General features: G+C 40.5%; 1 protein-coding gene across 7 annotated transcripts in view; it reads left to right on the top strand.

Annotated features, from left to right (window-relative positions):
• TNIK (TRAF2 and NCK interacting kinase) overlaps nucleotides 1–15,642 on the top strand; it is a 623,603-nt gene that overhangs the window by 576,451 nt on the left and 31,510 nt on the right. For 5 of the 7 annotated variants that reach the window (XM_069213031.1, XM_069213034.1, XM_069213029.1 and 2 more), the window contains 4 exons: nucleotides 528–692; nucleotides 6,637–6,763; nucleotides 8,559–8,723; nucleotides 10,965–11,108. In XM_069213031.1, the coding sequence (XP_069069132.1) occupies nucleotides 528–692; nucleotides 6,637–6,763; nucleotides 8,559–8,723; nucleotides 10,965–11,108 (601 nt within the window). The remainder of the gene's footprint in view (nucleotides 1–527; nucleotides 693–6,636; nucleotides 6,764–8,558; nucleotides 8,724–10,964; nucleotides 11,109–15,642) is intronic. The other 2 variants (XM_069213035.1, XM_069213030.1) reach the window with 1 other exon arrangement.

Genomic DNA, 15,642 nt, shown 5'->3' with positions numbered 1-15,642 from the left:
GTGTGAGACCATTTAGTGCCATATTTGAAATTCTTTAATGCCCATGCATGTTGATGTTTTAATTGTGTCATTGAAGATGTAAATAGCATGTTTATTTGGTGGCATTTCGGTGAGCTGTCGGGAAGCAAGGCCTTGTGTGTAATGCATATTTGAACAGGATCATCTAAGATCTGTGACAGTACTAAGTAATTATATTCGCTTAAGACATAGCTGGTCCTGGTTTCTGCTAATGATAGTTGTGTATTTTCCTCTCTCATCCATTACACCTGTCTTTGTACTTTGACTGTGCTGTCATCACCTAGTCTAACTGTTCTAACATTTCTTGATTTGTTCATAATTCTGCCATCCATCATGACCTATTGCTTTCTGTTTCCCCCCTCTTGGCCTTTAATAATGTAGTAATATTTTTTATCTTGCTTGTCAGCTTTGCATGTGGGAAAAGGTTACATGCACCATCTCTTTCTTGCTTTGGGAAATGGGTCACTTGCCTCTATCTACTGTTCTCTCCTTTCCTTCTGTCTCTGCAGACTTCTGGTGACAAAAAGCGCACTGGGCATGCTGATAGCAATGGCTTTGCAGGCCACATCAATCTTCCTGATCTGGTCCAGCAAAGCCACTCTCCAGGGGGCACCCCAACTGAAGCCCTGGGGCGAGTTTCAACACTTGTGCAAGATGAGGAGTCTGTGGAAGAAGTAGGTGTTGGTCTTTGCTATCCAATGAAATACTATTCATTAATGCAATTTTTAAAGGGGCCTTACTTATAAGATTGTTTGTGTACTGTTTACTTCAAATCCATTAACAATGGTTGGTGAGATGTTATGCCAATCAACTGCGTATAGTCATATAAGAAGACTATCTTCCTATATGTCTATCAGTATATCTGTCTAAATATAGACGGTATAATTTATCCAAAAATGCAATAGGTTAATATTTTAATCTAACAAAATCATGTATTTGTAAGTGATTGTGAACCGTCACTTTAGGGTGTGTGATGAGGAGATGAGAAATAGCAGTCTTTCACACTGTAAATTTGCTGAAGCTCAAGATTTCTCATCTTTTATGGCCTGTGATTTATAGAGGAACATTCATGCCCATAAGGCATTTTGTTATGCTACTCCTCAGTGAAGTCCAGGTTTTCGTTTCCCCCCCCCCCCCCCCCATTAAAGAGACTCTTATCAGCAATTTCTCAGCATACAGAGAAACTGAGATTGAAGGTTGGGTTTTAAAATTACTGCCCATTTTTTAGTAGAATGGCTTACTTTAAGAGATCTTCCCAGGTGTGTACAAAGATCCAACTACTGTCAAATGAATCATGCTTAAAAGCAAATGACCTGCCTTCACTGTGAACTATGCCATACATGACATGAAGGGTTAGCAACAATTTATATGCAATCACAATATCACACTGTGTGCAGGAATGCAAAACAAAAGAGGGAATTTAATATACTTCTAGTAACATGGTACACTTACCCAAGCATTTGAAGTACCATATTAGAGATGCTATGTAGGGCCTAGATGTGACAAACTACATGAATGAATGACTTTTCAGTAGCTCACTCTCAAGAAAGTCATATATGACATCCCAGTTTATGAGCATCCAAGACTTAAAACTTGTGATACTCAGTTGTAATTCAAGACTAAAAAGGGTGAAGAAGACTTATAAACATAGGTGCATCCAGCTGCTTAATGCATTGAGTGCTAGCTTGAACAAGTATAGCTTTCAGAGCCATATCATCATTGATCAATATCCAACCCTCTTTCACCAGCAGAAATGTGGAGGTGGTTATAGTCTAACTTACCGATTCATGCTTGCATGGCGTTTAACTTGTTTATCCCCAGCTACCCGAACCTCTCAGAAACACCAGCTTACTATATACCTAAATTGTGTTCTAGGCTTAATAGCCTTTTAGGGGAGTTCCTTTGACATGACAAACTCTACCACAACCCCCACCCCCACCTTTAATCAGACACTGGCTTGATATGAGACTTAACTTTTTTCCAGGGCCTTGAGTACTGAAAAAGCCGGGTATTGGCACATGTTTAACATTTCCCTGTGACCTCTCACAAACATGGGTCTGACAGGTTACCAATTGTTACTTGGACTTACTGCCATTCAGAGACCTTAACCTGAGCCATGTCCACATAGTCTTTCCAGCATTTACAGACATTGGCTAGGAATGTGACTAACCTTGTTCCTGTTTCAGTAGCTATCGCCAATTGTATGGGACTGATTCATTCCCGTCCCAATGATATATTCCCTGACATGGGACCTACTGCGCCTAACTATTATCTTCGGAGCATCATGTATCCCGAGTCTTTGAAGAAATAAATGATTGATAACTGCCTCCATCCTTTCTTGCTTCTCATAGTCATCTCTCGTATATGTGATCAACTCAAACCTAGTCCTAAAAGCTTTCCTGAAACACAGCTCTACCTGAAACCAGAGCCGGAATTACATGACTAAATCCACCACAAGCTTGTATTGACCCTCCACAAAAACCTCAGCAAACCTGTTGTTCACAGTAGAGCTTATCAATTCCTCAGCTTGTGTTGCTTCCAACCAGCTGACACCCAAGCGTTCCATTGTGTTTGGTACATCATGAACGTCCTGTGGAAGATCTGAATATCACAATGCGCTCAAAAGGCGCATGCAAAGCCAGCAAATGCTGCAAACATTAATGCACTTTTCAGATCCAGCTTCTCTGAGCAGACTATGTACTGTCATGCTTGGGGTTGGGGCCGTGGCTGCACTCAAAGAAATTGATGGCCAACAGGGAACACAGAAATAAGGCATTTCCCAGGATAAAGTTGTGTGTCATTTTTAAGTCTTCGTTCACAGCCTCAACTTTTTTTCATGTGTGTGTGTTCCTGTTTGTATGCACATAGAAAAATGGCAAACAAAAATAGTAGGCTGACAGCCATGACGTTGTGGTTAGTGGTATTGTGTTAGGTTCCTGCAGTGTCATCACTGCCAAGTTATCCTTTTTGTGTATCGAGCACACTCCTCTCATTCTCAAGGTCAGGGGACTCGGACTGTGCTGTCTGGGCTAAATGAGAATGTTTATGCATGTTTCCACATGTACGTATGCAAACATCACAGATGTACACTGAATTCTCTTACATTACCAGGTTAAACTATACATCTTTGACATACTGGGGTTTTACGCAATTATCCATATGCATCATTATGTTGTAACTCTTTTAAGCCTATATCAATATTTGCATTGTTCTGAAAATTAACTAGGTGAGTCTTTTAATCAGTTATCACATATTATTAAAGTGATCCAGTCCATATGTTCTGAACTAATCCTATATTAAAATACAATGAAAAATACATGGATTACAGGTCAGACTATAGCATATAAAACGAGGCAGCAGCTAGCACAAATCACTTTTTTCTCTCTTTAGTCTAATTTTCCAGTTTATACTTATGAAATTATATAATTGTATTATAATAATAGTATGGCATAGGGTCATAGATTTTTAGTGATCCAGCAAGCCAAAGTTGCTGAATAAAGTGAGTTAACATCTTGATCCTGATACAAGGGGCAAAATAATCATGAAATGCATTCACTTTTCAGATGCTTCGTGATGGCAGAAACATCGTAACATGTTTCAGTCCTAATTGACAGTAGTTAAACCTTAAGCATTGAAAGAAGGACATGAACTATTGTCTAGAGCTACATTAAACTGCCCCCCTAAATGTATAAAAGTAACAAAGACTCTGCTCCAACTCTTCTTCAAGCCTACTGCAACAACATCACACATTTAATATATCAGTTGACAAGAGATTGATGTCATTATGGTACTTAATGTACAATAGAATATCCGAATAAAGATGTATAGTACTTCCCACCAAACACTGAGGGTTTGGTGAGACAAAACACTGAGTAGAGGGACCTCAGTGGAAAAAAAGGGAAAAATATTTTTAGCTTTGTGTCCTAGTTTAAGGTCCCCCGCCAGTAGGGAATAAAAGTGACTAACCCATTTGTAATGAGGTATGCAGTGATGTGAAGCCAAGCTAAAACACTAACTTAAGGTAAATGTCTATAGTCCAGTTTTTATTGTTAACACAGTAAGTGATTATCCATGAGAGAGTTTTGTGCTTTTAAATAGAGGATGGGCATCTGTGTAGGTGGGCTGCGTATTGATTTGTTTCTAAACCTATAGCCTATATTTTAATTAGACTTAAAGAGAGAGTAATGGTTGGCTCCAATTTGGACTTTGGCGAGCCCTGCCCTACAGGAAAAAAGACACATAAACGCCTTGTTGGAAAATGGGTTATTGGTAGGGCAGGTAGGTACCTACACCTAGCAACAAGCCACTAACCTCCACATAGGTACAGTTAGGTCTCAGTAAATTAATCCCAGCTCAACCCTTGGTAGCTTGGCAACGAGCGTCAAGGCTTAACTTAGGAGACAAAGTGTAAAGCATTCAAATATCACAAAACAGTAATTAAATAAAACACAGGAAACAGTTTAAAAATCCAAAACCAATTTATAAAAATAGTTTATATTTTTATCTTTCAAATGACACAAAAACGATTAAAATCGGTTCAGGGGAACTGGAGATATGAATTTTTAAAGAATTATTACTTTTCTAGCGCTTAGAAACAAAAAGCGCCAATCGGGTCATCTGGTTGCACCTCGACCGGGGCAAAGTCAAACTTTCAGGCCGACCGCGATGGAGCCCTCCTCGGCTACAGGTCGCGGGAGGCCTCGGTTAAAAAGTTACCTTCTGACTTAGTCTTTATTTTGAAGTTTTTCTTCACCTAGCTGTCTGGGGTTGCAGGATGTGGGGGTGTTGCTGGGTGCTGCAAATGTCCTTCTCTGCCTTTGAAGACCAGTTTGGCAGCCCTCCCCGCCTCACCATCTGCTGAGGGGAGATTCTCTCCCTCAAGCACATTCCTTTGTGTGAAGCCAGGCCACTTCACACCTAATCAAGGCAGCCTGGCAGAAGCTGCTGCAGGCTGGCCAATCAGAGCACAGCAGCAAAAACAATGCAGAGCTGAAATTGGCAACTTTTTAGGTAAAGTCTAAACTTTTTACCTGAACAAGTTATATTAAATCCAACAACTGGAAGTTGTGGGATTTATTACAACAATTAATTTGATACCAAATTCTTGGTATGTAACATTTAAGGAGACTTTAAAATTTAAAATAAAGTCTGCCCATTCTAGCCTATGAAGGCCATTTACTTCAATGAGGGAAAAACAAATTTGGCTGTTTTTACCTCACCAGGGCTTATAAATCTATTTTTATAAAGTCCCTGCTTATAGTTACATGGCACCCAGCCCTAGGGGCACATAGGGCACACCTTAGGGATGACTTATATGTAAAAATAAGGTAGTTTAAGACTTTGGAAGTACCTTTAATTCCAAAGTCGAATTTGCATATAATTTTAATTTAAAAGCAGCCAGCAAGGCAGGCCTGCCTTTAAAATGACACTGGGCACCTCAGCAGTGCACCTAGGTGTGCACCACCTATGCTGTGGTCCCTAAACCTACATGCCCTACCATATACTAGGGACTTATAGGTAGGTTAACTTAGCCAATTATAATTAGCCTAATTTGCATATCCATTTTACACAGAGCACAGGCCCTGGGACTGGTTAGCAGTACCCAGGGCACCATCAGAGTCAGGAAAACACCAGCAAAAAGTGGAAAATGGGGGCAAAAAGTTATGGGGCCTCTGCAATCAGCCCTGTTTTCTCACACGGCTTCACCTTCAAGTCACACCGTTGTTCTCATCCAATCTCACTATTATTAATTTTCAGTACTTCCAGTACTTCATGGCTTGTTGGTATTAAAGAAACACAAAGATTCACCACACTAAACACGTTATCATTTGTAGGGCATTTTTGGCTTGGTAAATGGTTCCTAGTATCCAGTTGGTGATTCACACAACATTGCACTCAATACAGGCTGAATGCATGACCACTACACTTCCTCTCTGGAGTAGAGTTACACACATACGTTTTAAAAACCCAGTTAAACATGTATTTACAAAGCTGGTAGGTTTGGCTTTTCCATAATGCACATGCAGAGAGACACACAACATCCCATGAACACATTGAATGGATGAAGCATGCATATACAAACAACATAACTACGGACATACACAGAGCATATGTATATATACAGACCCACAGAACACACATACAACCATCACATAAAGAGGCCTATATTTAAATGTGGATGAGCAGACAGACAGTTAAAAGGAAATAGGTCTTGACAAATGTATTTATGCTTCATTTCCACTGAACCTTTAGACACATTGGCAGTGGAGTTTAAATTTGTTTTGAGTGGGATATCAATTGGGTAGTCCGGTCTTGACCGCTGACAATTCACAAGATACCAAGACAATTCGTCCTTGATTTGTGAGTATCTGTAGAACTACACCATCACAATGATCTTACCTTGGTGTTAAGCCTTGATTCATTGTCCACTAATTTACAAATCAGCCAAAGAATGTAAAATGTTGGAGAGATTGCCTCTTTAGTTGTTTTCTTACAGTTTTACAACTAATGAAAATGAAGAGTAATTACAATTTGGCTACCGATATTACATATTTATCATTTAGGTCAGTTGTCTTTACCACACTTCTCTGAGCTGCCCTTTTCTTGATTGTGTTACAGTTTGGCATGGGAAGTGGCACCAAATCTTCCTTCACCCCATTTGTTGACCCAAGAGCTTACCAGACCTCACCAACAGATGAGGATGATGATGATGATGAAGATGAGGATGGTGAATCCTCAGCAAGAGGTATGACTTAAGCTGCTGAGTTTGCATTCAGATGTTTTGGACGTATTCGAAAATATATAGGAATTTTGAGAATCTGGCACCCCTTTGTAATAGCCCTCGGGCAACTCAAACAATTAATCAATACCAAACTATTATATACTGTGCATGAGTCAGTGATATCTGTGACTGTCTCATTTGTTTTTATTATGCATAGTGTTATTGACCTTCAGAACTGAAGCAGTTCACAGTTCTGCAACGATTCATCTTTAAGCAAACATGTTTGCCATCTGCTCTTAAATGTGGATAATGTTGTCTTTTTTTCTTACCACTGGATTTAGGCTCATGAATGCATCTTGGATGTAAAGTCATCCTCTTTGATTTTGAATTAAAGCAGTGGCACATACTAGAGCTTATGAACTCTCTCACTGTCATGTCTTCTTGGCATTGAAACAAAAAAGAGCATCATTAACATCTGGGTAGCAAATTTCCGGTAATGATAGATACAGCTGCAAGGCAACCTCAGGTGGTGAAAGACTTGGAATTCGAACCTTTATCTCAAGTATCAGTATATCTAAAGTGGAGGTCTTGAGCAAATTCTGTTTTTCTTCCAGGAAAATTGTTAAAGCTGCTGTTCACACATATGGATAGATTCTTGCTTTGTATGAATTAATTAATTTGGCATAATACTACTGCTCAAGTATCGTGCTAGGGGCAGTTGGACCATACCCAATTTGAGATACTATTATAGTGTGTCCACCATATGTGATCTTTTTATTCTGGTTCCCTTACTGGTTAACACCACAAATGCTGCCAGCACCACATTGAACATCATAATGTCCAAGTGCCCCCTTTACTTCCACAGGGATTGTAATTCAATTTGTAGATTCGGGTATTCCATGTTCTTTAAAAGATCTGCTTCAGAACATTTCCAATGTATTCTCAAATGTGGTTCAACCAGAGCAGATTGTTATAATGCCTTCAGTTGGGGGATCGTAACCCAATAAGAAAATACCCAGAATTTCCACCAACCCTGAAAGCTTTGACTCACAGCTTTGCAATATCAGCAGGCACACTTGCGGTGGAAGCTTAAGGGTGTGTGTGTGTGTATGTATATATATATATATATATATATATATGTGTGTGTGTATATATATATATATATATATATATATATATATATATATATATATTCATTGAAAAAAACAAAGACTACAGGGACGTTATAGATAGGTTCTGAATTTTCTGGTACCAAAGCATAGAAATTCAGCTGTTATAGTTAGTTCTTTCAAGTAACTATAACTCAAGCCCTAAGGTGATTATAACTCTCGCCCTTGACATGCACAGCCATGCACAGTTTTGTTATCAATAATGTTATTGCAAACGTTGCAGTGATATCAAAGGTGCCATACAGGATATTATCAATGACAGAATATGTGGAGTAATTAGCTGTGAATGGTGAAGGCGCGAGTTATAGTAACCTTAGGGTGCGAGTTGTTTGATTAGATGCTTATGGGTCTCTGTTTTTATTTTATCTATCACAATAGGTATATATTATCTTAACTATGTTTCTACAAGCATTTCACTATTGAAATATTGAGGAAAGGTAAAATACTATTCTAAAAGTACACAAACAAATTAACTTCAAATACTGTAGCTCTTGAAAGCCTGTGTGTTTATACAGTACAACTTTACATCTGGTACATCGATCAAGTGAGATTGTCAGTTGACAGGGTCATTTATGGGAAGAAAGCTAGACATGCTTCTTGTTGACCTCGATGATTCATTATTAATTGTAGCTAATGCTTTAATTTTTCAGCCCAGTTTACCAATGAGCTGTTGAGGCAACAAGAGGCCAAAGACGAGAGGAAAATATCTGTGGTAAATGTGAACCCCACAAACATTCGCCCACACAGTGACACTCCAGAGATTCGGAAATACAAGAAGCGATTTAATTCTGAGATTCTATGTGCAGCGTTATGGGGTAATTACATACTGTGTAACATTTTGCACTTTTGTTCTGGAATGTGTTCAAAGAAGTACTATATGTGTTTCTATTTTGATAATGGCAAAGAAGCAGAAAAGGAATATTCATCTCTTTCACAGTGGATCTATCCCTTGATAGTGGCTGCAAGATCCAAGCTTCCCTACCGAGTTTAGCATTGCTTTAACAGTTGTATATCGATTGCTTACTCACTGGGATTGTATGTGGGCACTTTACACTTCAAGAAGGTGTACATTAGCAGATTGGAATATGAATATTTGCAACCTGACACAAAAGAGATATTGATTACTGAGTGGAGGACTACAGCCTGTGTCAATAAGGTAATGAGTACATCATTGATTTGGTTCCAAATTCCTCCCAATCGGGAGCAAACGGTGTTTGACCCAGTTTTGAAATTGCAGGTTTTACACAGAATCACTCATTAAAGGCCAGGTTGGTTTCTATCTGGCATTTCCCATCTCCCCCTGACTTCTGTTCCCCAACTATTAGTAATTGTGGTTAGGTTTGAAATGCTCCTAATGACAACAAGTTGCAGAGTAATATGCAGGGATTTGTGTTCATCAACACAGATTCCTGCATATGATTGCTTTTAACAGCCAAAGTCTCCAGGTGAATTACTCCTTATCTGCAGAGTTACTGTTGATCATGTAATCCCGATACAACACCCATTACCACCTGCATCAGGATCCCTGTTCACTTGGAATGGAGCCCATCTTGTGTTACATGCCTGGGTCAAAATGACCCTAACACCATGATGTTTTTTCTCCCAGTTCTAACACACCATCCGGAATCACAATGTTCATTTACCATTTTTAGGTCTGCTTTAGGCAAGACCTTTTGGTTTTACTAATATTTAATGTAGAATATACTTTATTTAGAGGACCTTCTGTCTAGACCTCTTCAGCCATTCCTCTGCTTTTGTCTCCTTTACATATTTCGTCTGCCCAGTACAGCACACCGCACATGCCAGTGGTTGAGCCCACATCAGCCAATAGCTAACTTAGGAAGAAGAGGGTTAAAGTTTGGGAAGCTCAGTAGACAACAAAACGTGATGGCCGCCATTGAGCTCTGAACCGTTCCACTTCTTTGGCATACTTGCTCTTTGGCTTACAATTTTTAGGCTAGTCTTCAGTGAGTGTTGCCTAAACTGTGGAAGAGTGCTTCTGCCAAGATCTCTGAATCTGATTCAATCCCATATATTATTTTTTTATACCTAAACTGCCTTTGGGCAAGCAGATTATAACTGTGGAAGCATTGAATCGAATGCATGGAATTGGGGTGGGTGTGATCAGCACATTCACCACTTGGTGAAGTATGGACACTAGTTACAGTGAAAAAGTGGTTTGTATTTGCTGATAGATAAACTCTTGCTCAATATATTGACGTATCACTGCTCATCATGCAACATTAATTGACCGTGATACCAGCCTACAATTTTGTGTCAACACCAGGACCTCAGGCATTAAAACTGAAAGTTCACGTGCTGCAATGTGTAGGAGCTTGCCCAGAAAGAACCATGACATAAGGCAAAAATGTGTGTGATCTTCTTCTCCCGCCATATTGATTGTTTTTTTTTTTGTTGTGAATAATGTGTTAAAGTTCGAACTCATTTTTCCATGTTTGTGTTAACGAATGTTCCTCAAAGTTTGGGTTTTTGATTCGGTTTGTGCACTGGTTTCTAGATATGTCAGCATATTGCACTGCACATGTTTAGATTTTTTGGAAATAAGAAAAATCGTTGCTAATAAGAAATAACACAGTTATATGAAAACACAATAAAATGTCTAATTACATGAAAACTCTTGCCTGGATCTTAGTGATCTACTATATTTAAGTATATGAAGAAAGGGGCCTTAATTCAGTCTGGCCCAAAATATAAGGAATGTCCAGGAAGACTGGATCCATTCTAGATGTTCATTTTAACCATTGACTATGTAAGGGATTCCTATTTAGAGTCTTTTGTATGTAATCGAATCCGGTGTGAACATCTCATCTGAATTCAGCATATCAATTTAGATGAAGGTTTGTCTCTTCTGCTCAAAACTCTTCAGACTTTTTGCCAGACCTCCCAATAGAATACGGCACTCCAGCACCTGAACATGTGTTGTCCATGATTCCTGCTTAGCCATACTGTAATGTAAAACTCATAAAATATAACATGGGTGCAAACTGTGATTTAAATGCACATTAATTTGCTTTGTGCTGTTGGTGGGTTTGCAGGTGTGAACCTCCTAGTGGGCACAGAGAATGGACTGATGTTGCTGGACAGAAGCGGGCAAGGGAAGGTCTATAATCTGATCAACAGAAGGCGATTTCAACAGATGGATGTTCTGGAGGGACTCAATGTCCTAGTGACAATATCGGGTATGTTTGGCAGTGGTTTAGAGTCCGATGCAGGTTATGTTTGCATTTCCGTGCCCTGGAACATTATTAGAGCGAGCAAAGAGTTCAGGGTTTTATAATTGAGGACATTTGTAACTGCTTGTCAGTGAACACTCATATGGTTTATCATTGCCTAATGAAAGTTGTTGTGTACTTATCGAGCCCAGTTTTGTGGTTTGTAAGCAAGACTCAGACCTCACTGTTATCCTGCCGAAACAGCTGAAAAATTATGTGGTGCTGATTTTATTCTTTGTTAAATTATTTCCGTTAAAGAGCTACATTAATGAAAATAGATTCTTGTGAGATGGAAAATGACCGTGATAGCAATGGTTATACCTACATATAATACACAGTATACTTGTAGGCGTGGTTAGGCAAACTTTATCAATGAACTAATAACTATTGGATGGACTTGGTGGTCGTTTTGTTCACATCTGAATGAGTTAAGTCAGATTTCATTTGGTTGTGAAATTACTATTCAGCTTGCAAACTACACACATTTCTCTGCTACATAATACAACTGTGTAATTTCCATATGTAAAAACCGATGTGCGAGTCAAGAGTTATGCATTCAACATTTATAATCTTTCATTGATTTAGTGGAACATGTATATCAATCAAGGTTTTATAAAGTGCAGCTTTTCGCAACTGGGTCTTTAATTGGCAGAGGTACGCACCCTGTCGCAGTAGGGACTGCAGCTCTAGTCAGGGCAAGTCAGTGACAACTCATAAATTAGCCTGTGCTCACCCTCTGGTAGCTTGCCACAGAGTAGGCAGGTCTAACTTATGAGGCAATGTGTAAAGTATTGATGCTACACACACACAACAATCATACGAGGCGCACCACAAAAAAAGAGCCTTCACATTGGTGTAGAGAAAAATAAAGCTTGTTTATCTCGATACTTTTAAGTTCAATACGATACAGAAATATTTAGATTTGAAGGCTGAAGCTAGTAAGATCAGTGGGAAAGAAAAGACTAATAGGTCAATAGATGGTGCCCGGGATTCCTCGGCACGGGTGCCCAATGTATGTGTTAGTGCTCCAACCAGGAGGGGGATGCAGCTATCAGGTCCCGAGCCACTTAGGTTGAAGTTGATGAGATGCGAGTGGTGGAGCTGTGCAGTGGCCGCTTGAGTAAAGTTGAGGAAGGGTGAGCACCAAGCACGGGGCAGAGGCTTCTCGGGTGAAGCTGAAGAGACAAGAGTGAGAAAACAGAGCAGAAGCAGCTCGGGTGAAGTTGATGCGATGAGGGCAGCAAAGTAGGGCAAAAGCCGCTCAGTTGAGGTTTATGCAATGCGAGCAGCAAAGCAGGTTAGAAGCCTCTCAGAGAGGTTCATTCGAGGTGAGCGGCGAGGAGAATGCAGGACTGCTCAGAGCCTCTCTGGCTTGGTAGTTGAGTCTTGGGTTACCAGGCAGAGATCAGCAGGCAGCAGGGCAGCACAACCAAGCAGGGCAGCACTTCCTGAGAGCAGTCAGTCCTGGCAGAGTGGCAATCCTGGCACACAGCAGTCCTTACTCCAACAGTATATATTGATTCTAGAAGTGGACTGTCTTGAGTGGGTTATGGGCCAAATATTTATATCCAGTAGTGCCTTTGAAGTGTTGGGTGACTACAAAGAGTTCTTGAGAAGTGCACAGGTCACCCTTTCAGGTCAGCTTTTGCGCCAGACTATCAGTGTGAGGTAATCAGCCCCTCTGTGTGGACTCAAGAGACTACCCCTCTGAGGTTAAGTGTGAGCCCTCCCAACCTCCTCCCAGGAAGACTCATCAGCATGCAGATGCAGTTGAGTATGCTGTGTTGTGGGTGTCTGAAGGAAATGCACAAGTGTAACTGTCACCTAACCCAAGCCAGACGTGAATTGGCGATAGGCCCAGGGCACACAGGAATGTGAGTGCAGAGAATTGCCTGCTTTATAAAAGTGGCATTTCTAAAATAGTAATAATATATCTGCCCTTACCAGGACAGAGGATTTATTATTACCATTTCACTGGTACTAAACATGATACAGATACTCCTTTCAATTCAGTAATTACAGCTTAAAGGCAATATAAGGAGTTCCCAATGCTGGCCTATGAGAGGGGCAGGCCGCACTTAAATGAAAAATGACTTTGTGGAGCTTTTCATTACCAGGACATGAGAACTTAAAAGTATATGTCTTGCCTTTTGCTTACATGGCCCCCTGCCCTATGGGCTACCTAGGGCATACCTTAGGGCTGACTTAAATGTAAGAAAAGGGGAGATTAAGACTTGGCAGAGGTTTTAAATGCGAAGTCATAGTGACAGTCTGCGTGCACAGGCTGTGCGGTGGCAGGCCTGAGACATGTTAACAGGGCTACTTAAGTGGGTGGCACAGTGCTGCAGGCCTAGTAATAGTATTTAATTTACAGGCCATGGGTATAGGGAATACCACTGTACAAGGGACTTAGAGGCAAATTAAATATGCCACTTGTGAATACACCAATGTTACCATGTTTTTCGGGAAGAAGCACATGCACATTAGCACTAATCAGCAGTGGTAAAGTGTTCAGAGTCCTAAGGGCAACAAAAAGATATAGCAACAAAACAGGAGATAAAGGCAAAAAGTCACAATCTCAAGGAGAACGTGGTTAAAAGAAGTGGAAATAATGCAGAAGTTAAACTTTTGGGTTACCTCAAAAGATAAACTTCTTGCTTCAAACGTGGAAAATATCTGTGGCAAACAATTCCTCTGACCCCACTTCGAGGTTGAGCTGTAATCCAGAGGAGCAGCATATTGTTCTAGGCAATCCCTCTTGTCTTCAAACCAATTACTATCTACGTTTCCCTGAAGGAGTGATGGTGGTGGTGCAGAAGTTTCTAACCATAGAAATTGTTTTTTAGATTCATTCGTTTTTCAATCTTGCCTTTGTCTTAAGGTTATCATAAACTTAGTTGTGGCTCAAGTACTGTTCCATACAAAAATAAAAATGTCAGACAGGCACATGCAAGCTCTGAAAGGGGTTGAATGAGTTGACCATTGCAGAGTGTTGATCACTTTTTAATCACCTCTAATGCCAGCTAATATCAACCCTACCACCACTAGGAGGTGAGCATTTGGCATCATCACTACCCATTTCAACATCACATCCAGCCTTAGCTATGAAGTAATATTTTGTAGCCAGTGAATGGCATTATTTCTAACATAGGCACATTGCAAGAGCTTTAGGCTGAAGGCGTGATTCCTCCAGCTAGCACAGCAAATGGAGACAACAATAAGATCATAGTCGGGAGTGAGGGGAGTCCAGATCCCACCTCCAGTGTACCCTAAAGTAGCCTCATATTAGGCAACATCACTACCACAATAGAAATGTTTTAGTGAAATGAACAGCATCTTGAGCCGGATCGTATTCTTTAGGGATATTGTTGCCTAACATTTCTGAGTTGGTGCTGCCTTTGTGCACTTCAGAATAGCACACTGGGAGAGTACAGCATAATGAAGCTGGCTAATTTTTACTCTGCCCACCGGTTCACTTACATCATGTTCTTCAGGCAAATACCTCAAATGGCGAGTGAAGGGGGGAGCCCGCACCACATACTGGCGAAATTGACAAAAATATTTAAAATGTTTGGCAATGACAGGTCAGTAGCATGTGGGGCACTGCCTAGTGATTAGCCTAGGAAGGTGTGGACAGCAGTATTTCGCTGGTCGCTAGGGTCACTGTCTGTGATGACAATGATAAGGATCATATGAACCCTTAAGCCTGGTATTATGCATGGTTATGTTGAAAGCCAGACTAAGACATGAACACCACCACTGTGAACATTGCTCTTGAGTCATGCAGCTGATGGTTTTAGAAATCCCCTGTACCGTTTGGTGCTGTTGGTGCATGGTCCGATTCCTTCATCAGTACTATAGAGACAAGCTGTAGGGAAAGGCACTGAAGCAAGAATGCCAACAACCCACTTCCAGGTGTTTGTCACAGCAACGGGCAAGCCAAATAAACAATGAAGAGCACAACATTATGGGTGCATGAGTGCAATCCAGAACGTCCCATCCAATTTCTTCTTCCGGCCGTTCTATAAAGTGAGACTAGGAGTGGACACAAAGAGCAAAAGGGCTGGTGGTTCTCCAAAGTCTTTCTCTTCCTGTGTCTGCATCCTCAAAAGTATGACTAAGGCAGGCCAGAAGACAAGGAGTGACATATGGAAGTGTCTGTCAGCCTGTCTTACTCCAGACCTACCATCCCACCGAAACTAGGAGGATAATACCCATTGCTTCTTTGGTGAGGTTGCAGTTTCTCACATCAGTTTAGTTCTGTGGCTCCACATGTGTACATGGAAGACAATAGCTTTCAGAAGTAGAGACAGTGGCGGCCGGTAAATTTAGGAGGAAGGGGGCGGGACACACATACACACTCTCACTCACTCATTCATTCATTCACACAAGTGCACACACACATCCATTCACAGCACTCATTATCAAATATTGCAAACATACACACACGCACGCAAGCACCATTCATTTAAAAAAAACACACACTTCACTTGCACCAAAC

This window comes from Pleurodeles waltl, chromosome 11, assembly GCF_031143425.1.
Source record: "Pleurodeles waltl isolate 20211129_DDA chromosome 11, aPleWal1.hap1.20221129, whole genome shotgun sequence".
NCBI lineage: Eukaryota > Metazoa > Chordata > Amphibia > Caudata > Salamandridae > Pleurodeles > Pleurodeles waltl.
Note: the sequence above shows the minus strand (reverse complement) of the source record. Positions and strands in the feature narration are given on the sequence as shown.